This window comes from Peromyscus californicus, unplaced genomic scaffold, assembly GCF_007827085.1.
Source record: "Peromyscus californicus insignis strain IS unplaced genomic scaffold, ASM782708v3 Scaffold_4__1_contigs__length_199733344, whole genome shotgun sequence".
NCBI lineage: Eukaryota > Metazoa > Chordata > Mammalia > Rodentia > Cricetidae > Peromyscus > Peromyscus californicus.
The window spans coordinates 188,280,753-188,307,155 of NW_026294562.1; the positions used below are offsets into that span (position 1 = coordinate 188,280,753).

At 36.3% G+C, this 26,403-nt stretch overlaps 1 protein-coding gene across 1 annotated transcript; it reads left to right on the plus strand.

Moving 5' to 3' along the window:
* The first annotated feature begins 6,953 nt into the window (after positions 1–6,953).
* Positions 6,954–7,865, plus strand: LOC128124227 (vomeronasal type-1 receptor 4-like). Its single transcript, XM_052760408.1, has one exon. The coding sequence runs from the start codon at positions 6,963–6,965 to the stop codon at positions 7,863–7,865; it is 903 nt and encodes a 300-aa protein (XP_052616368.1). The 5' UTR covers positions 6,954–6,962.
* The last annotated feature ends 18,538 nt before the right edge of the window (positions 7,866–26,403 follow it).

The following is a 26,403-nucleotide window of genomic DNA, read 5'->3' on the forward strand; positions in this document are numbered from 1 at the left end:
CTGCCTGGCTCATGGCCAATTAACATTTTATTAAATAAGTATACAAAAGCATTATTCCACAGCACTCTTCCTTCAAAAATTAAGGATTATTATAAAAGAAGAGGCAGAAAGCGTGCTAGAACATTTCTGGTGGTAGGTGATTCCAAGAAAACTGGTTTTGTCCAGACAGAAGAGTGCCCTTGTACATGTGAATTTGCTTGTTATGACCCCATGCATAAAACCTGCAAAGATCAGTCTAAAACAATCCCAGTAGACTGGAGGTGTTCAGGAAATCCCACTCTTAGTCTCTTAGCTGAAGATCTAATGGCTCCAAGAAAACTGGTTTTGTCCAGACAGAAGAGTGCCCTTGTACATGTGAATTTGCTTGTTATGACCCCATGCATAAAACCTGCAAAGTTCAGTCTAAAACAATCCCAGTAGACTGGAGGTGTTCAGGAAATCCCACTCTTAGTCTCTTAGCTGAAGATCTAATGGCCACAGATGGTTTCTGAGAGATAATGTGTCAGAAAGAGACTACTAATGATTCCATAGATGCCACTCTACTAGGCACATAGTAGTGTCACTAAGTAGATGTGTTGATTTTTAAGGTTTTTTTTTTTTTTGCTTGTGTTAAGGAACACATTAAAATTGAAAGAAATTGTAAAATTGTAGTCTGTGGATAAAAAAGGAATTGAAAGGAGAAAATCATTTGTAGACTTGTCTAAAACACATATGCATGTACAAAACACTCAAAAGTTTTAAGCAACAAATGATACAAATATTCTACAAGTTAACTGTGTTGGTTTGTGTTGGAAGAAGTCACTGAAGTGTGGAATGCAAAGAGACACAGAGACTTCTCTAACTTTCTTATAAATCTGAACTCAAAGTTTCTAGCTCCTTCCCCAGGTGCCCTGGTCAGCCTTCAAGGTCATGAAAGCTCAGTGCCTCTTCAATACACCTTACCCCTTTGGATAAAATCACTAGGATCTCTAAAGGGTCTTTGTTAATTAACAACCAGAACTCTTTCATAAATGATCTAGTCTCCCAAAGCCAGCTCTGCCACTGTCATTGCCACCACAGTTGAAATGAAAATTGCAGTTCTGGAGGGAGGTGAGGTCACAGAATCAGTCCTCTACATCTGCCTTGCTATAACTCTCCCACAGTGATGCTTATAAATAAGACGAAATCTGCCCAATGAACCCACCATCCTGCAGAGATAAGAAACTAGGTGAGTGCTTTGTACTTCATTCTGACTGGCAGAGTCAGCGAAGAAGGAAGGTCTGAGTAAGTGTTCCTGTCTGGTAATGAGATAGAGGATAGAAACAGATCTATGGAATAGACAAAGATAGCACAAGAATAACTGCATAAGTAAGAGATGAGTTAAACAGATCAAAGTGTTCCTACACTTGTCTCTGTTTTTTTCTTCATGTAATGTAAGTCCCCCACCAAGGGTGACTTTGGGGAACACCAGCACAATGCAACCCATTTGTGAGAGTGCTGAAGCATTGTGGTAATAAGAAAATATAATAATTCACCTCAGCTAACATGATGTGTAGAGTCTCTTTTCACTATTATTATTTTAGTTGAATTTACCATAGTTTCATGTCCTAGTAAATATTAGAATGGAATTATAAGAAGCACACTTCCCTGGGAAGTGCAGGATGTGACTAGGTTTGTGAAGTAAAAAGTTCATATGTGGCATTAAATTTATTATCTGGTTATAGAAGCAATGACTGAATCTGTATTGAATGGCCATTGCTACAAAGACTGGTTTGAAGACTCTACCTCTTGTACTTGGAAAAGGAAAATGGAAGGGAAGGTCCAGTATGAGTATCAGACAAGGACAGCCGGTATCAAGTGTATCTTGGGTTATTTTCTCTGGTTTTATCATAGTCTATTATTAAGCATGATTAGATGGCATGTCTTCACTCAATTTTATCCTTATTGCTAAAGATAAGACAGAGCTTTGTGCATGATGTTCCAGGGTTCTGTCAACTAATTTCGTACTATCATTTAGTATGCTGTATCCTTCTGGCCAATATTTAAGGTTTCACATTATTCAGATTGCACTTTATTATCTCACATGCAGCTCCTATATTTGAATGCATCATAAATAGTATTGTAATAGATTCATGAATATATGAATATATAAGAATAAGCAGATAAGTCAGACGTGTGGTGAAAATCTTTCATCCCAGGACTTTGGAGGCAGAGGAAGGCATCTCTCTGTGAATTTGAGCCCAACTGGATCTATGTAGTGAGTTTGAGGGCAGCCACAGCTACACAGTGATACCCCATCATGAAAAATCACAAAAAAAGCAGCAAGTACATGCTCAGTTTTAAAAGAAATGTTTAGGAACTTAATGTTCTTCTCATGCTATCATTTGTTAATTACATATTAGTGTTTCATGTTATATTTTGTACAGATTAATGATGTTAATAATTTCACTGTATTATCAATTATAGCCTTCACCCATGTAATGACAACAGTTTATACTTCTTGTGCATCATAAACATTATGTGCTTCTGAAATCAAACTGGGAGATGGGACAGTTTTCTGTCGGATCAGATGGTATCAGAACACTGCACTTTACTAAAAGCTCAGAAGAACTGGAACTTGACATTTCCTATGACATAAACCTTCATGTCAAAGTGAAAAGTTATTTCTAAAAAGATTTATATGTCTATATTTATTTTGTGTGCATGTATGTTTGTGTCTGCATCTATGAGCTCTTAGAGAATGCAGTGCCTGCAGAGGTCACTATACGGTGAGAGAACACTATGGAATTGGAGTCACAGGGGGACCAAACACAAATCGCTTACAGTAACAACACATTTTCCTTACCACTGAGCATCCTCTCTAGTACCCCATGATGAAAACTCTTTAAAGATAAAAACATACATCTGAATACCAATAAAGTGAACAAAAATAAAATGAGGAACACAAACTGCACAGAAGGTTGAATCATGTTTGATACCACCCTACATGGCTTTGTTAGCATAGACTGAGATGACCATACTTGTGCCAAACTAGCCATGGTCAAGTCCCTTCAATATTGACTCTGCCTCTAAGCGCTTTTTGGATTTAAAAAGGCACACACCTTTTTTGATTCTAAGTTCAGTTCTTGACAGTAGAAATAGTGGTAAGTCTATATTATATAATTTTAAATATCAAAAAAGAGGTCAAACTGAGAGTATAGCAGTGAATCATAAATTGTCATTGCTGTTTTTCACATATACATAAATTATATTTAACTCACAAATATTATATTTTCTATTATACACTTAACTCTTTACAAAATTTTTAAAAACATATTTTCATGTAGAATACAGGATATCAATGGATGTGACCATTGTGACAACACTCTACCTACAATATTTGTCTTTTTTACATCTTCCCAGATGTGACAAGGTAGAAGAACTGGCATCTTTTTTCTAGAAAATTTCCTGAACTCTCATTAAACCCAGTGCCAGGTATGTGGAACTTTAAAAAGCTTCCAGGGATATTGAGTTTTCATTTGTCCCATGTTAAACATTGTGTATTTTAAACTGTTATAGTTGTTCCCTGTACTCCAGAGAGATATTCCCCACCCCTCATCACAGGCAAGGATGAAACAATGCTGAAGGCATGGGCATCGGGGATTTGACTCTGCCCCTCCTGAGGTGGGTGACCTCAGTGATCCACAAAGATTGGCTCAATTATTGCCCAGGCCCACAACTGGGCCCACTCTAACATCTACCCCATTTAGGACAGGCGGTAGCTTTTGAAGAGACTGATCCCATGAAACAATACTGCAGGGATCTCCAAGACTAAGGGCTGTCATGGAATATCCCAGAGAAGTTCCAATGAGAATCCAATGATGATGATGTACAAGACCAGGTGCCTTGTACCAGACCAGTGACTCATTGCAATGAACATTTGCTTGTGGTGGTATTTTACTTGTACTGAAATGTGATTTTAATTGTATGTTAATAAATAAAGTTGTCTGGGGGTCAGAGCTATTAGGGCCATAGCAAGTGCTTGGCGGCGGTGGCACACGCCTTTAAGGACCTGGAGGGCGGTTCATACAGGCAGTGACGAGGCAGTCACATGTTTGGGTTTACAACCAATGAGAAGGCAGAACAGAAAGACTATAAATACATACACACAGGAAGTAGGTTCTTTTTTCGGAGAGCTCTCTTGGCTGAAGAGGATCCCTGAATCAGGAAGGGTGAGACTCTTAGCTCTGACCTCTTGGCTTTCTTCTCTGAATCGGCTCTGTGTTTCTTATTTAATAAGACCGTTGGTTACATCTACATTTGCTAGTAAAGCTAATAGGATGAAAGGGTATAATATATGACACATTGAGGCCCCCAATGCCTCCAGGATGAATGAAGAGGTTTTGGAGAGGTGGGAAGGAAAGAGAACCTAAGAAGGTTTTTTTTTTTTGTTTGTTTGTTTCTTTGTTTCTTTTGTTCTTGTTTTTGTTTCTCTGATTGCTTGCTTGCTTGCTTGATTGTTTTGTTTTCTTTTGAGGGAGGGCTCTGCAGGGTTGGGGGGAATGGAGGGATGAGGAGGTGAACAGAATTGGGGTGAATGATGTGAAACTCACAAATAATAAAGAAGCTAAAAATTAAAAACATATCATATTTCCTATGTATGTGATCATCAGGAGAAGAAGCAAAAACATTAATAAAGAACATGTTTGTGATACTGTTCTGGTGAACTTTTCAATAATCTCACCTCTCAGTGAGCATTAGTGTTGACAAAAATTGTAAAATGTTTGTTGCAATATAAGTCTCAAACTGTGATTCCATGAGTTTCATGTGCAGACACCAGCAGTCATTCCTTCAACAACCTTAAAACAAACTCAATTTCATTTATGTTTGAGATCTGCACATTTTCAAATAAGGAAACAAAACTCATACCCATACATCTCATGGGAATGTCACAAGGAAAATATCACTTAGAACTCTACAGATCAAGCACAAAATGATACTGCAAGATTTAAGACCTAATGATATGCAGAATCCTATCCTGTGTCTGTATTGATTAATTGATCAAGAACTGTAACTGGGCTAATGTGGTCTGCGGGTTGAAGTATGCAAAACTATTAGTGAATTATAACTATCATTTTTCTTTGATGATGCAAAGAACTTTATTTTGGTTGACATTCTTTGGACTGGCATTTAGGCATGTAGGTTGTTTTGTTGTATTAGTTCCCCATAAGCAGATGTGTCCAGTTTCCCTGAGTGTTTATGGTGACATTCAAAGGCATTGCCAGGCCGTGTTGTTCTTGGTTTACCCAGAATTATACCTAACTTTGGTGTTGTCAACTATATTTTCCTTTAATATTTGTCATTTTAATTATGTATTATATTTTGGTAACTAATTTTTAATTAAATTAAAAGTAGCAGGTTTCTTTTATGCTTTTTCCTATTTAGTGTTTTGATTTAACCAATCCCACTTTTTCCCTTTGTCCACCCATATCCAGCATATGTGATCCAGACATATTTCTTCTATGCTGTTATTATTGTATTTTCTCATCTTCACTGGCATCTTATGGAGTCTCTTTTTAATCCTCTTATGGGCCACATAATAGCTTTTGTGGCCTTGATACACAGTCACTCCCACATAATCACATATTTTAAAAATGATAAGCTAAGAAACAACATTGAGACACAATGTATGCTATTGATCCTTCAAGGCCTGTAGTACCTCACTTACTAGAATACTTTCTATTTTCTGATGCAGCCATTTTCTAGGGAGTTTCCAGTCCCAGAGCATGGTTAAAGAGAAACTGCTCCTATCTGGTAGTTCCTAAGGTCATCTCTGCACTTTGTTTTAACTTCTTCAGATTTCAAGATTCGCTGGCAGTTCTTCTCAAGTTCCTGATTGTTCTGCCGATTGTCCAGCTAACTGTCTTTGCAAAGCAAATTAGTGAAGTAATGTCTTCCTTCCTGAGGCTCCTTGGTTCAGCCTGGTACTGATTCACAGCTGCTTCTGCCTACATCTTCAAGGAGATCTCACCCTACTAAAGAGGGCTACACACACATTCTCCTGCAGGAAGAGTATTGCGTCCTGAGAGTCTCCTCCATCTGCACTAATGTGCTGTTTAACCAACTGCCTTCTTTTCTACAATTTCTACTCTAGACTTCTGAGTTTTGACTGAATTTCACAGACATAGTTTCAATAGAGACAATGAACATTTCCCCATTAGCTGTCAATCTTCAGATAGTGGAGCTCTCCTTGTTATTTCTGCTGACTTATTTTGCCTACTATTATTCTGTTGAGTATTGTGTGGCATTTTATCCCATTGGATGTTCTGAGTGCTCTAACAGTCCTAACCCAAGTGTGCACAATAGTGTGTGTGTCTAGTTGGTGTGACTTTACATAAAAGCTAGCTCTTAATTTAATAAGATAAAAGCTGTCACTTACCCCATCATCTGAATATGTTTTATGCTCTTAATAAAATTTTCTTGTATATAACTCTAGATATATTCTGAATGACATTATAAACTTTTCATTACTCATCTTTTAATGTTAGATGAGATACATATGAAGAATTGATGTCTTTGAGTGTTTTTACAGCTACTAAAATTATCTTCTTGTATACCAATTCTAGAAAATATTAGTATATTTTCATTCTCTTACATTATGCTTGATATATTGGCTCTCACATTCCATTGCTTCTCACAGGCCAAATATCCTAGCCCATAATACTGCCTGTTGCATCATTATGAAGGCATATCCCTCAGCCACATGTGTGTGCTGAGGTCTTTAGATAGCTTAGAGTAGTATGCATGGTAAGAAATTATTGCCCCTGTCAGTAACTTTGAGAAATTCTTGATATGTAGTCTAGGCTGAGATTGTACTCCAGAGCTCTAAAGGACATTTTGATTTAGTCATTTCTATAGCACTTTGGATTACTAATACTTCTCATTCATTTGACCAGAGAAATGGCTTTGGCCATTAATTACATAAAACCATACCCAATCACAAAATGGACTTCTGGAATCTGACCATCAAAATCATTTTATTGTCACAAACTACAGCTGGAATTCTGGGAAATTTCTCTCATCTTTACTACTATTTAGTTCACTATGCAGAAAGCAAATTAAAGCCCACATATTTGATTCACATGCACCTCATGGCAGCCAATACCTTAATCATTCTCTCTAGAGGAGTGCCACACACAATGGCAGCTTTTGGATTGAAGCAGTTTGTAAATTATTTTGGATGCAGACTGATTTTATATATTCAAAGGGTTGGCCGGAGTGTGTCCATTGGCACCACCTGCCTCTTGAGTATCTTCCAGGCCATTACCATCAGTCAGAAGGAATTCTGCTGTAAGGATCAAAAAGTTAAATCTGCAAAATACATTGAATGCTGCATTGCCCTCCTCTGGGTCTTGTACATGTTGATAAATGCCATTTTCCCTGTGTATCAATTTATCAAAAGGAATAGTAAAAATGTGACAAGAAAACGGGACTTTGGATACTGCTCAACTGATGGGCGAGATGAAATCAGTGACTCCCTCTATTCAGCACTGGTAGTATGCCCTGAAATCTTCTTTTCTTTTCTCATGGCCTGGTCTAGTTGCTACATGATTGTGATTCTGTACAGACACAAACTGAGTGTTCAACACATCCATAGCACTTGTAGTTCCAGGAGAATCAGTTTTGAGTCCAGAGCCACCCAGAGCATCCTGGTTCTGGTGTCTACATTTCTGAGTTTTTATACTCTCTCCTCCATCTTACAAGGCTGCATTGCTCTTTTGAATAATTACAATTGGTGGCTGGTGAACATCAGTTTCCTAACATCTCTATGTTTTCCCTGTTTTGGACCCTTTGTTTTTATGAGTCATTACTCCATGGTGCCTAGAATCACTTGTTCCGGATCATGAAAAAATTACTTGTTCTTATTTTAAGTGTGTAAATGATATGTTTTGTGTGGTATACAGGTGTTTACTTACACGTCACCCTCAGAAAGTCAGTACAGAAAGTTAAGGAGGTAATGCCTTGTCTTTTAACTATTAACAAAAATGGTGAGTTGTAGAGTTTTGTCAGCTGGTTGTATTAGCAGTCTCCCTGAACTTATCCCATTGTATAGAGGATGATCTCACTCTTCAATTTACACCTGCTAGGCTTCCTTTTTGTCCAGGTGATGTCCAAAGGATGAAGTAAAAAATTCTCTCAATTAAACTGCCCATCTTCTGACTTTTATTCTGCCAGGGCATCCTGAGTACTTGGTTATTTTACAGACCGCTTGTTGGTCCCACAGTCTAACTGCAAGGAAAACTAAAACCATGTTTGGCCATGTTGTGCTTCAGGAGGCCCTGGTCCATTCATCACTGTTCTACTCTGCATCAGTACCAGCAAACTTCTTCAGCCATAACTTCCTAAATACATGCTTTCAGCTCCATGAGAGACAATTAGGTTGATTTGCTCTGAAGCTTGTAGCAACAGTCCTCAACAAAGTCTCAGAAAAGAGAATCTTCCCTTGCAACTTTTTTCAAAAAATATGATCAGTATCTTTCATCTCCTACAGAAACCAATGGGAATGAATGATGGTTTTGATGTTATCTTGAATATTGTTTGCATCTATGTTCATTAGGGAGATTAGTCTGTAAATTTTCTTTGTTGCTGTGGTGTTGTTATCTGGTTTTGTATCAACAGAGCCTAGGTCCAGGGGAAGGTGTTTTAACCTGACTCAAGTGAGTGTATCAGGCTCTGATGACTCCCCACTGGAGGCCTTGCCTTGGAGGAGCTGGGAATGGTGATTGGGATGGTGGGGTGAAGGCTGGGGGATGGGAGAGAGGGGAGGGGATCTGTGGTTGGTATGTAAAATAAATAGAAAATTACATATTAAAAAAGAAAAGAAAAAAAAGAGTTAAGAAGTCAATTAATACACCCATTGAGGACATTCATCACAAAACTAAAAATGGAACTACTTTATAACCCAGCTATTCCACTACTGGACGTATACCCAGTGAACTCCATATTCTTCCATGGAGATATATGCACATCTATAATTATTGCTGCTCTATTTACTGTAACAATTAAATGGAACCCACATATATGTTAATAAACATATAAATCCATAATCAAATTTGTGTTCATATATAAAATGGACTATTACTCAACAACAGTGGTTGAAGAAATCTCAAAATTTGTAAGAAAATTGATGGACATACCTAATAACATTAAGCCAGATCACACAAACTCAGAAAAAAATCATACGTTCTCTTTCATGTGCAAATCCTATCCTATAATGTGCAAATGTGTATAGGTAAATGGGTGAGTATAACTATATTATAATACGTATAAAGCAGACCAAAAAAGGTAATGTTAGGCAAAGGAGCAGGCGAAAGCATTTGTTAGTTATGGAACAGTATATCAAGTTAATTATTTTTCTAATTTCAACTCTGCCATTTTCTTATTCTGCAGTGGATAGGGTCATAAATATAAGATTGCTAGTGACAGTATAAAACCCTAAGCAAAACTCTATGGCTTCTCCATTGCTATTCTTTTTTTTTTCGAGACAGGGTTTCTCTGTGTAAGCTTTGTGCCTGTCTTGGATCTCACTCTGGAGACCAGACTGGCCTCGAACTCACAGAGTTCTGCCTGCCTCTGCCTCCTGAGTGTTCACCATTGCTATTTTAACTGTATAGAACTAAATTGAAGCATGCTGAGCTTAGGTCTGGGCAAGTGTCCTTTTGAGTATTTATTTCAATGTTATCTCTTTAATGTTTTTATTTATGAGCTCATTACAATAAAGTGATTTAAGTATAAAATAAAATGGCATCACAATTTATCAAAAGATATAAGAATGGCTGAGCTATGGCCACCATTAAATGTAGTACATCACAGAGATGGACTCAATGAAAGATATCACTTGATTATCTAATTAGATGCCACAAAAATACACTTTCTTTTTTCCCTTTTATTGAAAATAGTTTCTTTCCTTATATACTATATCCTGATTAAAGTTTCTCTTCCCTCGACTCCTCGAAGTTCCTCTCCACCTCCCCTCCCAATCTTAACAACTTCCTTTCTGTCATTAGAAAATAAGTCTTCTGTTATATAACAAAAATTGATAAAACATAAGATAAAATATATCTCATCGAGGTTGGACATAACAAACCCACTCATTCATATACTCAGGAGGCCCATAAAAATACTAAACGGAAAGCCAAAATGTATTGCAGAGGACTAGATGAAGACCTGTGCAGTCCCTGTACTTGTGACTTCAGTCCCAGTGAATTCATAGAGTTTTGCTCAGTTGATTCAGAGGGCCTTGTTGTCCTGGTGTCACCCATCCCCTCTGGCTCTTGCACTCTTTCTGCCTCCTCTCCCATGAGGATGTCTGATCTCTGAGGGATGGATTTGATGGAATCATCCACTTTGCCAGCCCTGATGCCCGAAATGCTTTTAATAAAATCCAGCATTCCTTCATCATAAATGCCATGGAGTGTCAAAAGATACAGGGGTAACACCTCAGCATAATAAATGCCAAATATTACAAACCTACAGCCAAAAGTTAGAACCCAAGAATAATATACATAGGAATTACATGCTTACTGACCACTTCCAGTTATGTTTAACTGGCAAAAAGGTCCACAACTTTCCTAAATAGGGCCATAGTTGGTGAACATCCTGTAAAAAAAAAGTCTTTGGAAAGCATTTTCTATTTAAGCCATATCAATACAAGAAACAGGTTGCGTGAACGTTAAAGATATGATAAGGGAAGTTAAATGAGCACAAAAAAAAAAAAACCTGAAGGGAACTAGAGAATACAGGACAATTGTGTATCTGAGATGTATAAAAAAAGTGATCCCCAAAATGACAAAGACTCTAGGTGTCAATAGTATTTATTAGTGTCATAGAGGATTTTAAAATGCCTAAAACATGAGCTGCAAAACATTTGTAGTAGTGTCTTTTGTAAGATATTGTGATCGAGAGGAGTCATAGAACATGAGGATGGAGTCAAAGATGATTCACAATGGAATGGTGACTCAGAAAGTCACTGCTAAGGAGCTTAAACTAATGCAAACACAGAGTCACTTATAAAGTTTCCAGGTTGGAAATGGATGCAATAGACACTATTAGGATAATATGAGTTGTAGTGGATCTGTGAAAATCACAGTAGTAGAAAGGTGGTGGATGTAGACAATGCTTTAACAATGACCCTTTAAAGACTCTGAAACCTTTTCTGATCCTAGATATTGGACTACAGTATAAAACAGTGAACATGCATCAGAAAGCACATGAAGCTAATAACATTTAAATTAATTCCATGTTACATCCATTGTCAGATTTAGACACAATAACCACTGTCAACATATCTAGGAGTTTTAAAGATCCTGAATTTACAACTTTGTGTTACAATGTCTGAACCTGTCATTGGAAGTGATCATACGTAATGATATTCATTATTTTGTGTAATTAATATACTATAATAAAGAAGATTACCATTAAAAGGGTGCCAGCTGTCTTTCAAATGCCTAGTCTCTTTTACTATACATACATATAAAATTAGACATATATACAATGATATATTTTGAATTATATAAAATGTTAATATATGATAAAATATATTACATATATTTATTTTTATAATAATTAGCATTATATGCATATTAATACACTGCTAAATTCTTTCAGTGTTGGTCATATGTATATAATTTTAGGGCTGACTACATAATCTTGGATAACCAATACCTAGAGAAGACTGATTCTCCCTTTATGTGCACTCATTAAATAGCTTTCAATCCAGAGGTGGAGAATTGTCAGATTTCCCATCCATGTTGGCCTGTCAAATGGTGCTGCCACTGTTCAGGCCTTGTTTACAAAATCATGTTCTTGAAATTTCATGAATAAACTTAAGGCTGTCTCAAGAGGAGAGAAATCATGTCTGATACTGTTAACTTAGCTCCATAGTTTAATGAATGATGAGGCCATTAACCTAGAAGAGAACTTAGTATTTCCACCATCCTATGCCAATATAATTTAAAATTGTATTCTATGTACTTACTCTGATACCCAGAGTTAAGAGTAGGTCTCAGCCTTCATCAGCAAAGAAACTTCCATTGGTAGCAAATAGAGATCATTACAGAAGTCCAAAACTAGTTAAAATGCAGAGAACAACTGTCTATGGGGTGCTGAGCCACAATTTGTTGTATCTACAACACATATACTGCAATTAAATCTCAAAGAACAACTTAAAAGTAGTGGAAATGTAAAATTCAAGGGTCAGTACATATGCTGAGAGATTATATTCTCTCTATATAACAAAGAAGCAAAACATACAGGCCCTTTCTAACTACCTTCACATTTCCTTTATTTACTCCCACATTTAAATCCATATATAACAATTATAGGCCAGCATGATCATTGATTATGATACATACTCCTAATGCTCTTAATTGCTATGATACCTACATTTCTCTATGGATTATGATCTCACTGAAAGAAATGGTAATTGTTTTAATATTTACATCCATCTTTAGATATTTTCTTGAGTAGAGATGAATTTTCAGTAAGTGTTTGATTATAGGAAAGATAAGATGACACAACCAAAGAATAGAAAGAGGACAGGCAATGTAAATGTTGGAACTCTGAATTGTAATGTGTTGTTTGATATTATCAAGTGCAGCAGAGCATTGAAACTGAGGTGTAGTGACTGATGAGCAGAAAGGGACAAAATGCTGGAAAACATGGAGCTGATTGTGCAATGTCAATGACCAGTTACCTAGTGATTCCAGTTATAAAAGTTAAACACATGGTTCAGATGTCAGATATTGTATAAAAGAGCACAAAACTGTTCACCAGGACAAGGATGATTTAGGTGGCTCTGGCGTCAGGAGATGACTTAGGACACAGAACTCTATACATGTGTTGGAAGCTCTGATTGGGTTTCAACAAGATAAGCACCATGTAAATACTGGCCCCCATCATGAGTCCCAAACACACATCAGAGGAGGCCAATAATGTTACATATAAGGTGTGGATTAGATTCTCAGGTTTGGGCACAGCACAACATAGGTAATGTCTAAACCCACTGCAATTCTTTCTATCCCAGATGTCTTTCTACTGCAGAGGAATGAATCCATTAATCATCAGTTGCAGGGACCAGCATAGGATGACAGAAAGTCCAATGATCTTGGGGGCTGTGGCACCCAAATGTTTGTATTTGGCATTCCTTGGCATGATCATACCAGACTTCAAGAAACTTAAGAGGGATTTGGAGCATAGGGACAATCTTCTGGCCACTCTATAGAAACAAAAACAAATTAATATACAATACTATATAGAATATACATTCAACAAAATGCAGCATTGTCTGAGGTATTGCTTATGGAAAAGAATCATGAAGTTAGCCCTAGTCATGTGTTTGACAATTAGGTCTATAACTCTTCGCTGATCTCAGAGAATTCATCCATGGTAATACAACAAAGCAAGGCTGAGTTCAGAGCATTTCCGTTGCTGTCTGGGCCAGGATAGCCATGTCTGTGGATGGTATTCTAATATACTTCCAAAACAGAGAATGAGATTTAGCTAACAACTCACAGGTGTCATGTCCCCTTCATTCATGTAAACCTCTGAAATTACAAGAGTTAGAAGGAGGCACATTTACAAACTGAACCATGTTAGGTATGTTTTCAGGGTGAAGCAGATATATTTTAGGCTGACAAGTCATCTTCAAACATGTTAGAGACTTACTGAATATGACATTTAAGGTGTTTTAATAGCATAGATTCTTTTTTATGACTATGAGACATGTCTGTTCCTGACAGCACCAGTTTACTTCAATAATACTTGTTTGAACATAAAAATGAATTTTGTTCATATGACTGTTTTATTTTTTGTGCCATTTAAAAACTGCACCTGTTTTTGCAATCTATTCTATTGAAGCTTGAATTGCTTTGTAGGCCAATATAATGTAGGTATAAAATACAATTATAGAAAGTGTCAATACTGATCATATAAAACATTAAAACATCTTTACCTAAAACTTGAATTCAATAAATATAAAAATTGCCTCATTATCAGAATTGATGTCATGAGAACATTTACCTAATTTTTTATAAGTTATCATTATTTACACATAGAAAATTATCACTAATTCAGTGTAGGATTTTTTGTTTGTTTTTTTGTTTTTGTTTTTCAAGACAGGGTTTCTCTGTGTATCTGTGTAGCTTTGTGCCTTTCCTGGATCTCGCTCTGTAGACCAGGCTGGCCTTGAACTAAGAAAGATCCACCTGCCTCTGCCTCCTGAGTGCTGGGATTAAAGGCATGTGCCACCACCACCTGGCAAGTGTAGTTTTATAAATATATTACAAATTAAATTTTATTCACATAAATACAGTATCTAATATTGGCAAGTATATAGAATGAAAATATGTACTTTGTCTGCATATACAACCAGGGAGTATATTTATCCAGAAGACAAAATAAAGTCTACCAATCAAAAATTCAAAGATTAGTAATGTAAACATCCAGCTTCAACAATGAAAATTATATTTGGAACAGTGAGAGAACCCCATTAGAATTACTTGATATTGGTATCTACAGATGTCTGACTTTTCTACATTTTATACACATAAATTCAACATTAGTTCCTCAGTACTATTATTTCCCTTTACAAATGGAAAATAGCCTCTTAATAGCCACTGTGCACTGAGATTTACACTAGGAAAAAGAAAACCATTGATCGAATCCTTCAGGAAGGGGATTTTATATAGTCAAGCAAAGGTGGATCAAGTCTATAGAAAACTACTTCCCTATCTCACCACGGCTGCCATGCATTGCAGCATCTCACTGAATATGACCTGAGGTATCTTGAAAAGGTTAGAGAGGAGAATCTCTAAGCACCATAAGTTACAATCACAGAGATCCCAATGCCATCTTACTGGTACTGACCTACAACTAAGACAATAGCAAATACTTCCAAGAAGAAATGAACGGGACTGAAAGAGCATCTCGAGTACAGGTTTCTGAACCTTTACTAAGCTGAGAAGTCATCGATCATCAGGCTCTCTGTAGGTATTTTATCTCTGATGGTTTCTCTAAAGAAAGAGAGAAGTACTAGTGAACTCTACTAACGAAGCTTGCAGTTGTAGCTTCTGTGGGCTGGAGGGAGTAAATCAAGACTCACTTATTAAAATAGATTTCTCTGTGATGACAATCCTAGATAGGCACTTAGTTGTCAATGTGACAGACAGCCTGTCTCCATGTAGGAGGGAGTCCTTCATACCGTGTGATTGTGACTGACATATTAATATGCTGAGACCTCATCTTCCTTGTGGTCAGTTTGAAGTTACAACCATAATACTGCCTGCTGAGGAATTGATGTCATACCTGAAGAATACTTCTTCCCATCACAAACTGAGAAACTTTCCATCTATTTTGAAAGACCAGAAAGACATATTGAAGACTTACCTGGGTTCTGCTCTCCTAGGGTGTTAGGACACAAAGCAACCCAAGGAGCTGGAGGAGAGGTATGGATTCTGGGGAAGAGTGAATAATGGTGAAAAGGGACTCTATGCATGGATTTTGAATTTCGGAATCAATATCCCCAAAATTTACTGATTAAACTAATAGAAAATGACACTAACACACACACAAACACACAAAGACAGACAGACAGACACACACACACACACACACACACACACACACACACACACACACACACAAACAGACACACACACGCACACACACTAGCAATCCAAATTATTTTTCCAGTAAGTCAAACGCAACTTGTAGAAGTTCTTTGTAGGAACAAGATTTGGATTACTTAGTGCCACAGTTCTGTCACAACTTATGGAACACACTGGTATTTTAACTTAGGAGTAAGGGAATTAGATATGTACAGTGAAAGCAAAATTTCCACATAGCATAGGTTGCTCTTCTTATGGATCTGGAGTAACTCAGAGATTCTTCATGGCCTTGAATCTATTTTAATAAGAACAGGGTTTTTATATAGCTACTGGCACCTTTACAGATTGGGCCCAGGTCTGTAGCCATGTGTAATATGAATCTTAAAATGTCTTATTAAATAAAAAAAAAACAGAGTCAGGGTAGCTCAGTTGGTAGAACATGGGACTCTTAATCTCAGGGTCATGCGTTCAATCCCCACATGGGGTGCCAAAGGTAGTTGGAAGTTTTCCTGTTTCCCAGCTGGCCAGCAGTCAGGACTAATTTCTCCCAGTCATGTCCCACAAGTAAACACACAGAGGCTTGTATTAATTGCAAACTGTATGGCCATTAACTCAGGCTTATTACTGACTAGCTCTTACACGTAAATTAACCCATAATTTTTATTTATGTTTCTCCAAGTGCCTTGTACCTTTTCTCAGTCCTGCCTTCACATCTTGCTTCCTCTGTGTCTGGCTGGTGACACCTGACTCAGCCTTCCTCTCCCCAGAATTCTCCTGGTCTGCTTACACCACCTATACTTCCTAATTGACTACTAGCCAATCAGGATTTTATTTATCAATCAATCAGTGTAACACATTCACAGTATAGAGAGCAATATCACACATCATTTCGCCTTTTCTGTCTAATCAAAAAGGAAGGTTTTAACTTGAACATAGTAAAATTACATATAACAAAACAGATATTAAGGAAGAATTGCATTTATAATATCTAGTCTATTTATATTTGGCAAATTAAAATAAATATTTTATTTATCTTATATTTGTGAGTCCAGGATTTCTTATCTAACATCTTTTATCATAACATAGGAAAATGATAATCATAACTATCTAGTCTTCAACTATATGAAAGACCTCAGAAGGATACAAAATTACCTAAGTAAGCAGGAAATGCATTGTAAGCAACTTTCAAATTTCTGGAAATGACAGAGACAGCTATCTGCCTGAACAGTCATCAAAAGTTCATCTGCAATGTTGGGGTATCTTTCTTCAGCCTATAGACCTAGAGTCTGTCAGTCACCTCTCTCTGTGTCCTGTCACATGTCTGGAAGTTTCTTCAGCAAAGAAGGAACTTGAAGGACAATTTTGTCTTGCAAATTTCAGTGGTCACCTTCTTATGTATGGGTCCTGCTTCTCCAGTTTATACAACATACTGTCAATCATTTGAGGCAAGGGCACATTTTATGACCAGTGGCTAACTTTGCCACAAAGAAAGCAAACTCTGTAATGCATTTATTCAATGACAGCCATTCTCCTTGAAGCAATTGGTGGTGCCAGGAGCAGATGTGTCTCATTGTCCAGAAAATTCTAAGTTTTCAAAATATTTTAAATGCTGTATTCTGCAGATCTTTGAAGTATTTGAAGATTGTCTACCTAACTGAAATTTATCTATGTATACCTAGAAAACTTAAATTTGATTATCATAGAAGACTAATTATTAATCTGTATTTCTTAATTATGCATTACAATTTAAATGAGTTACATAACATAATACCTTAAACAAGAGTAGAAATATGTATAGTATAATAAAATAAACTTTAAATTTGTATCAATAAACTAAAATCTATACCAATATAAAACATTTTATACAAGTTGCTCTTTAAAAGTAGATTCAATAATCTGCCATTTTATCCTATCATATCTATAGTCTATATTTCCATATAATATCTCCCTTTCTTCTTTTAAAAAAAGTTGACTATGATCAATAACAATTTGTAACCAACAACCTAAACAAAGGCAAACATCCATAATCCATTTTTTTTGGATATGTAGGCACAGTATTCTATGATACTTCCTTCTGATATGGGGTGGTGGTAGTCTTATGGGGATCCTGAGAAAATTCGAGATAATTGATAACTCCTGGGAAGACCAGCTGTAACCTTTGTTGTTAGGAATCATCTGTTTATGTTCAGGAGGTCTGACTTGATGAAATCTGATCCAATGTAACCTGGAACAAAGCCATAGCCACTTGCTCCCTGTGGAAACAAAACCAGAGCCTCCTTTCCAAAGCACCATAGACTTAGATCTAAATTTTGAAATCAGGACACCTTTAAATTATAAATATTGTTTTAACTGAGCAGCCTTTATAATTAATTTTTTTCCACAGTTAAAATTCCCAAAGACAGTATAATCCAAACTCTCTGTGTTATTTCCACTATTACATGGCTTATTTTTATTTTTCTTTTACTTTCTCTTTAAAGACTTTATCTTTTAAAATTTTCTTTTTCTCTACATAATTATATATCCTCCTTTTTCTTTTTCTTCCATACCTACATGCATTTTTACACACAATGTAAACTGTTTAGAATTCTATTTCATCTGAATCTGTCTTATTGTGAATCTATAATCTTTCTCTAATCAGAAAAGATTTTAAACTACTAAAATACATGGCTGGGATTAAGGTGTCAGCTTTGGCTGCTGGCTTTGCCCACCTCAGATTCCCAATATGGTGGAGGTAATTCATTGCCAGCTCTAGGAGCCATGATCTCCACTGACTATGGGAGGCCATGGGTCCATGCATCCATCAAGCAGTGTGTAGCCTAGAAATCTTATTTTTTCTATACTAGCAAAAGCTGTATCCATCACACACCATGCTGCATGGCTTGCAGATGCTACTGTATACAGTGGCAGGAAGCTGCCATGCTGCACTCAAGCCCATAAGCAGTGAACGTGCCATACTGTAGCTCAAGTCCATACACCATGGCATCACTATATCTTGACCCTTGTGAGACAAGAAGTAGAAATCTGTTTTTGCCTCTCTTATGGTATATTTAGAAGCTGTTTTTGAACCTTATAGGCCTTATGGAATTTTGAGAGCCCCATGTTGGATGCCAAATGTAATATGAATCTTAAAAGGTCTTATTAAATAAAAAGCATGGAGCCATAAATTTGGGTTAAAGACTTAGAGAGATCAGGGAAATATAGAAACCACCAGGCAACCTCCCATCACCAACTCCACAATGTCCGAAGAGTAACTTCCTTTCTACCCAGGCTTATATGCCTTCCTTTTATGCCCTCTCATTAGCTCTTAATCCAGCTACCTAGCTTCCTCTTCTTACATAGCTATGTCACTGTCTGTTTGTCTGTACAGACATCCAGGTCTCTATGGTTGGTACCAGGATTAAAGGAGTGTGTTACCATGCTTGGCACTGTTCCCTAGTGTGATCATGAACACACAGAGTTCCTGTCTGCTAATCAATTAATGGTGTGTGCTCCTTGACTTCTTTGTTTACTTAAAATGGTTGGCATTTTACCCCTGATCTCCAAGCAAGGTTTATTTATTAATGCATAAATAAAATATCACCACATTTCAGCACAAATAAAATATCACCACAGCCGTGAGCTCATCCAAAATATAGAAGCTAGACCTATCAATCTAGGCATTGTAAAGTCATAACTCACAAGGTTATGTGTATTCTGCCTACATGTAGATAGAGGCTGATTTAACAATACATATCTTGTAGGTGTCTTAGTCATCTTTCAGAGCAGAGTAAGGAAGTTTGATTACAAATGCTGAAAATGCAGTTAGCCTTATGACCTACTATCTTTTAAGAATAGCAAATTTTACAATATCATTCTATTTTTAAAAATAGGTTTTCATGCCTGGAACAATCATAATGTGCAGTTATGTTACATCCTATAAAGTTTAGGGACATTTGAGGTTTATATATACAATTTAGGCATAGTAATTACAACCTTAAATGCATTTGAAGCAAAACTTCTTCTGTGATTATGTTAACTGTGAATCATAAAGACCAAAAGCTCAGAAGTCAGCTTTGTTCATTCTATTTCTATATTCTCAAAGGGAATTTTAACATGTGTTACACTGTGAGCTTGATGAACTTGATGACCATAGTGCCATGCAACATTGACAATGGGGATTTAAAAAATGGGTAAGATAAAGTATCAGGTGTCACTGCTCAAGTAACTCCAGAAGAGATGAAGGAAAAGAATGAGAATCATGTGAAAAGAAACCTGAAAAAAATTTACACAAAAGTAGGTAAGTCAGAGTTGTAAAGGAGTAGTGTGAGTTAAACCTTAATTAAAAGAGCCATAAGATTGAAGCATGAATCTTAAAGGGTCTTATTAATAAAAAAAAAAAAAAACCTTGGAGGCAGGTATTGGCGTGAACTCTGAAAGATCAGAGAGACAGAATAGGCCACATCAACTTCACCTCACCAACTTCTCAGCCAATCCTGTTTCCTCAAACTGGAAGCCTCTGAATCCTCATCCACAATGAATCTCAGCTAAACTGCTGCTAAAAAGTCTAAAAGCTTAACCAGTCTCTAGTTCCTGGTCCTCACACCTTATGTATCTTTTTGCTCCTTACATTACTTCCTAGAATTAATGGTGTGAGTCATCATGCAGCGCTGCTTCCAGTGTGACTTTGAACTCACAGAGATCAAGACGAATCTCTCCCTTTGGAATGTTAGGATTAAAGATATGTGTGTCACCATTTTATGGCCTCTATATCTAGTTGCTGTTCTGTTCTTGGACCTCAGATAAGTTTATTAAGGTGCACAATATATTGTGGAACAAAATATCACCACATAAGATGGCTCTGGAAATCTTTAAATTCTGGCTTTTCCTCACTCAGGTTTATGCATAAATCACTCAGACATCATGGAAGATTTAGAGTATCCAGTGCTCCTCATGTCCCTAGAGACAATAAATCAATGCACAGAACTTTTGAAGGAGAATGTGGAATTGCTTTTCTAAAAAGTCCTTTAATTGAACATTTCTGTTTCCTAAAATAATACAAAAGATATTAAAAGTAAGCAGAGAACAGTGTAAAAGAATAGCAAATCAGAGAAAAAAATCTGGTTACAAGTAATATCTATAGTTATTCCTAACCTCCACTGCCCACACCTCATTCCAAGTTTACTCATGGAGAGCTGATCTATTTCACCTTCCCAGGGTGAGCCATCTGTCCCTCTTTGGGTCTTCCTTGTTAACTAGCTTCTCTGGAGCTATGGGTTGTAGTCTGGTTATCTTTTACTTTACATAAAGTATCAAATTATGAGTGAATGAGTACATACTATATTTGCCCTTCTGAGTCTGGGTTACCTCACTCAGGATGATATTTCCTAGTTCCATCCATTTGCCTTCAAATTTCATGATGTGATTGTTTTTGTGCCGAGTAGTATTCCATTGTGTATATGTACCACATTTTCTTAATCCATTGTTCAATCGAGGGGCATCTAGGTTGTTTCTAGGTTCTGGCTATTACAAATAATGCTGCTTTGAACATAGTTGAGCATGTGTCTTTGTGGTATGATTGAGCATTCCTTGGGTATATGCTCAAGAGTAGTATAGCTTAGTTTCGAGGTAGATTGATTCCCAATTTTCTGAGAAAATGTCACACTGATTTCCAAAGTGGCGCTACCTGTTTGTACTCCCACCAACAGTAGAGAAGTGTTCCCCTTGCTCCATATCCTCTCCAACATAAGCTCTCTGCAGTGTTTTTGATCTTAGCCATTCTGGCAGGTGTAAGAAGGTGTCTCAGAGTTGGTTTGATTTGTATTTTCCTAATGACTAAGGATGTTGAGAAATTTCTTAAATGTTGTTTGGCATTTAAGCAATTCCTTAAATGTCCTTAGAGAGTTCTCTGTTTAGCTGTACAGCCCATTTTTTATTGGACTGTTAGGTATTTTGATGTCTAGTTTCTTGAATTTTTATGTATTTTGGAGATCTGCCTTATGTCAGATGTGGGGTTAGCAAAAATCTTTTCCAATTCTGTATGCTGCTGTTTTGTCTTACTTACTGTGTCCTTTGCCTTACTTTGCTTCTCAGTTTCAGGAGGTCCCATTTATTAATTGCTGTTCTCAGTGTCTGTGCTACTGGTGTTATATTTAGGAAGTTGTCTCCAGAGCCAATGCATTCAAGACTATTTCCTACTTTCTTTTCTATCAGATTCAGTGTTACTGGTTTTAAATTGAGGACCTTGATCCTCTTGGACTTGAGTTTTATGCATGGCAATAGATCTGGATTCATTTGCAGTCTTCTGCATGTTGATGTACAGTTATGCCAATACCATTTGTTGAATATGTTTTCTTTTTACCATTTTACACTCTTGGCTGCTTTGTCAAAAATCAGGTATGCATAGGTATGTGGGTTAATTCAAGGTCTTCAGTTCAATTCCATTTGTTTACATGTCAGTTTTTATGCCAATACCAAGCTGTTTTTTTATTGTCTATAGCTCTGTATTAGAGCTTGATGTCAGGGATGGTGATACCTCCAGAAGTGACTGTGTTGTACAAGATTTTTTAGCTATCGTGGGTTTTCTCTTTTTCCAAATGAAGTTGACTGTTGTTCTTTCCATCTCTGTGAAAAAAATTGTGTGGGATTTTGAAGGGTATTGCTTGAATCTTTAGATTTCCTTTGGTAAGTTTGCCATTTTTCTATTTAATCCTACCTATCCATAAGCATGGGATATCTTGCCATTTTCTGACATCTTCTTCAATTTCTTTCTTCAGTGACTTAAAGTTCTGGCCATACAGGTCTTTCACCTGCTTAGTTAGAGTTACTTTTTTTGTTATTTTATTTTATGTTATTTGTGGCTTTAAAAGGGTGATGTTTCTCAGGTTTCTTTCTTAGCCCATTTATGATTTGGATGTAGGAGGGCTACTTTTTTTAGTTAATCTTGTATCCTGCTATATTACTGAAGGAGTTTATCAATTGTAGATGTTCTGTGTTAGAATTTTTGGAGTCATTTATGTATACTATCGTATCATCTGCAAATAGTGAAAGTTTGACTTCTTCCTTTCCAAATTGTATCCCCTTGATCTCCTTATGTTGTCTTATTGCTCTAGCTAGAACTTCAAGTACTATATTGAATAAATATGGAGAGAGTGGACAACCTTGTTTTGTTCCTGATTTTGTTGGAATCGCTTTGAGTTTCTCTCCATTTAAATTGATGTTGGCTGTTGGCTTGCTATAAATTGCCTTTATTATGTTTAGGTATGTTCCTTGTATTCCTGATCTCTCCAAGACCTTTATCTTGTAGGGGTGTTGGATTTTGTCAAAGTCCTTTTCAGCATCTAATGAAATGATCATTTTTTTCTTTAAATTTTTTATGTGGTGTATTACATTGACAGACTTTTATATATTGTACCATATTTGCTTCTCTGGGATGAAGCCTACTTGATAACGGTAGATAATTGTTTTTATGTGTTCTTGATTTTGGTTTGCCAATATTTTATTCAGTATTTTTGCATCAATGTTCATACAGAAATTGTTCTGTAATTCTTCTTTGTTGCATCTTCTGTGGCTTGGGAATAAATATAACTGTAGCATGATAAAGGGAGTTTGTTTTTGTTCCTCCTGTTTCTATTGTGTGGAACAATTTGAAGAGCATTAGTATTAACTCTTCTTTGAAAATCTGGTAGAATCATGTGCTGAAAACCTCTGGTCCTGGGCTTTTTTTTTGTTTGGATACTTTTAATGACTGTTTCTATTTCCTTAAGTGTTATAGTTCAATTGATTAAATTTATTATCTGGTCTATTTATTAAATATCTATTTATTAAATCTTAAATTGATTATCTGGTCTTGATTTTACTTTGGTATGTAGTACCTATTCAGGGAATTGTCCATTTCTTTTATATTTTCCAATTTTGTTGAGTACCAGTGTTTGAAGCATGACCTGATGGTTCTGTGGATATCCTCATTGTCTGTTTTTATGTCTCCCTTTTCATTTCTGATTTTGTATGTTTGGATGCTCTCTCTTGGCCTTTTGGTTAGTACAGATAAGGGCTTGTCTATTCTGTTTTTTTTTTCGAAGAACTAACTCCTTGTTTCATTGAATTATTGTATTGTTTTCTTTGTTTCTATTTTATTGATTTCACCTCTCCATTTTGTGGGGCGTTTTCCCAACCATCCCCACAGTTCCCCAGAGTTTTCTTGAGTGCGAGCAGCAGGAAATATTAGATAGAAGGATTTATTGCGGAGAATATTGCGGAGATAAACAGATAGAAAATAAAGGATAGCCTCGAGAAGGCCTGGAACCTATTCCAACGGGCCCCGACTGTCTCTGGGCCAGGGTTTTTATACAGACACCAAGGGGTGGAGCAAAAGACCTCCTCCCCCAGCACAGCCAAGTGCAGACCATCTCAGACACCTGCAGTCAGGCCCGTGGCCCTAATCATCCTCTATGCGGACATGCTGGGTAAAGGCTCGAGGAACCCGAGAACGGGCTCCCACAGGTCCCCCTTTCTTAATATATAAAAAATAACTATTAATGCCTAACAGCAATCTCCATAGCTGTTACACCTCCCAATATGGGAGTAGAGGATGAAAAGATGGCATTTCTCTTTTGAATTAGGTCCAAGGTGACTACAGCAGTCTTAGCTGCCTCAAGCCCTTTCTAAACCAAAAACTCTTAAGGTGACTACAAACTTAAAGAATCCGTTAGCTTCATCATTATCAATAACAGGTTAACATAAATATTGCTATACATAGTCACAATTCTCCCAGTCTTACAACACAAAGCAAACTCTTAACAGAACCATTTGAATTACCATATATGGTGCTATATATAGTTAATAATTTTCTCCGTCTTACTTTAACTCAATCATTTGAATTTTCTTGCTAACAGAACATAGGAAAAACTTCAATGTATTCACATCAAACTTAAATATTCCTTAACTCCACAAAACCAGGGTGCATTAATATCAATAGGTTTCTGCAAACATAATTCAATCTCATAACTCCTCCTTTTCTTTATAATTTTTTAAACAAAATCTCAAACCTAGTTAGAGGAACCCAAACTTATACAATTCCTACAAACCCATATTGAAAAGCAATATTTTCAATCTAATCATTAACACTTTGAAAACTTAGCAAAACATCCAAAAGCAGTTTCTTAATAAAACTCTTTACACACTTTAAAAGTAGTCTCTTAATATACCCCATTTGCATTTCTTACTAACAAAAACATGACATTAATCCACTCAAACAACTTTTGAAATTAGACTAAGGAATATTAACTCTCCCCCTTTTCGTTATAATTTTTTAAGCAAAATCTCAAGCCTAGTTATAAAACCCAAACTTTTCCATTTAAACAGTTCCATTTATAACACAAAACCAGTTCTGTAAGTAATTTCATTTTTACATAAACAGTTCCACAAAACAATTCATGAATCACCAATTAATAAAGCATATATGCATACACAAAACTGCATCTTGATTATAGGTAGAAATAATAAATTTCTTCATTTCAACAGTTCCTTTTTTAACCCAATTCCAGCAAAGAGTTCCTAGGTCATTACTATAAGTAAACTTAAAATTGTCCCATATCAATGAAATCTCTATTGTTCATTTCATTTCTTAAGTCTTAAAATTCAAACGATAAATTCTGGTACTAGCCTTCCAAATATGAGAAATCCATAACCAAATTCTTTTTGTAATTTTATCTCATTTTAAGTTCAAAAAGTTCAAACAAGAAATAAATTCTAGTATCAGGCTTTCACTTCCAAATATGAAGAGACATTTTTCAACCAAAACTTTTTGCAGTTAACAATTTTTGTTCAAACAAGCATATCTGCAACTTTCATTCTCAAGCTGGAGGCCTTTTTAGGTACAGTAGTATTCTAAACTGCACCGTTTTTGATGTTAGCTCAGGTTTTTCTGTGTTGAGTGATTTTCCATGGATCTCAGCTGCGGATGCCTTGTGCTGGTTCTGGTGTCCGCCATTCTCAGCTTCTTAGCGGCTTCTGAAACTTTTGAAAACCACTCTGACTGCCTGCTTTGCAGTCTGCTAGGACACTAACGTCTAGATTTCAGGTTTTTTCATCATGTACATTAAGCATAGACTCACACTTAACATTTACACTTTTTAAACTCACATATAACATTTAGACTCACATTCAACATTTACACTTTTTTCCAAACTCACATAACATCTACTTATTTATACTCCTTAAGGAAACTCTAGAACTACTTTAGCAAATATGTTTCTTATTACTTATATACTTATATTCATTCCATCTTATTTCTTATTTAAACCTACATTTACAACTAACATCTTTACTTCTTACAAGCTTATTACTACATGTCTTAAGACTACCTTAGATACTTCTTGCAAACCTATATTCTTAAAGGATCTATAGATCTATTTTACAAACTTATATAGGGCTACTATTAGCATACGTTTAACTTCACAAACACCTAAAGATTTTTTAACACAGATCTAACAAGACAGAATTTCTTCAAACTCATATCTTATTTTCATCCTTTTCTATTTCTTACTCTTAATTATCACTATCTCTATTAGAAAGATTTTCTTAACTAGACAGGAAGTACATACATCATTTCTAAAGTTTAGAGTTTATAGTCAGCTTTGTTATAAAGCACTGGGATTTAGTGAGTGGTGTTGTTATAGAATTGTGATAGTTGTTGCTAGGGGACTGTAACATCTTTGGGACGAAGCCACACTCCAAAGTTGCCAGTTCTCTCAGCCGTTCTGGACCAGCAGAGACGCACTGTCAATGGTAGACGGTTTTTAAC

Coding starts and splice junctions, on each gene's coding strand:
- LOC128124227 (XM_052760408.1), top strand. CDS start 6,963: ATGGACTTCTGGAATCTGACCATCAAAATCATTTTATTGTCACAAACT.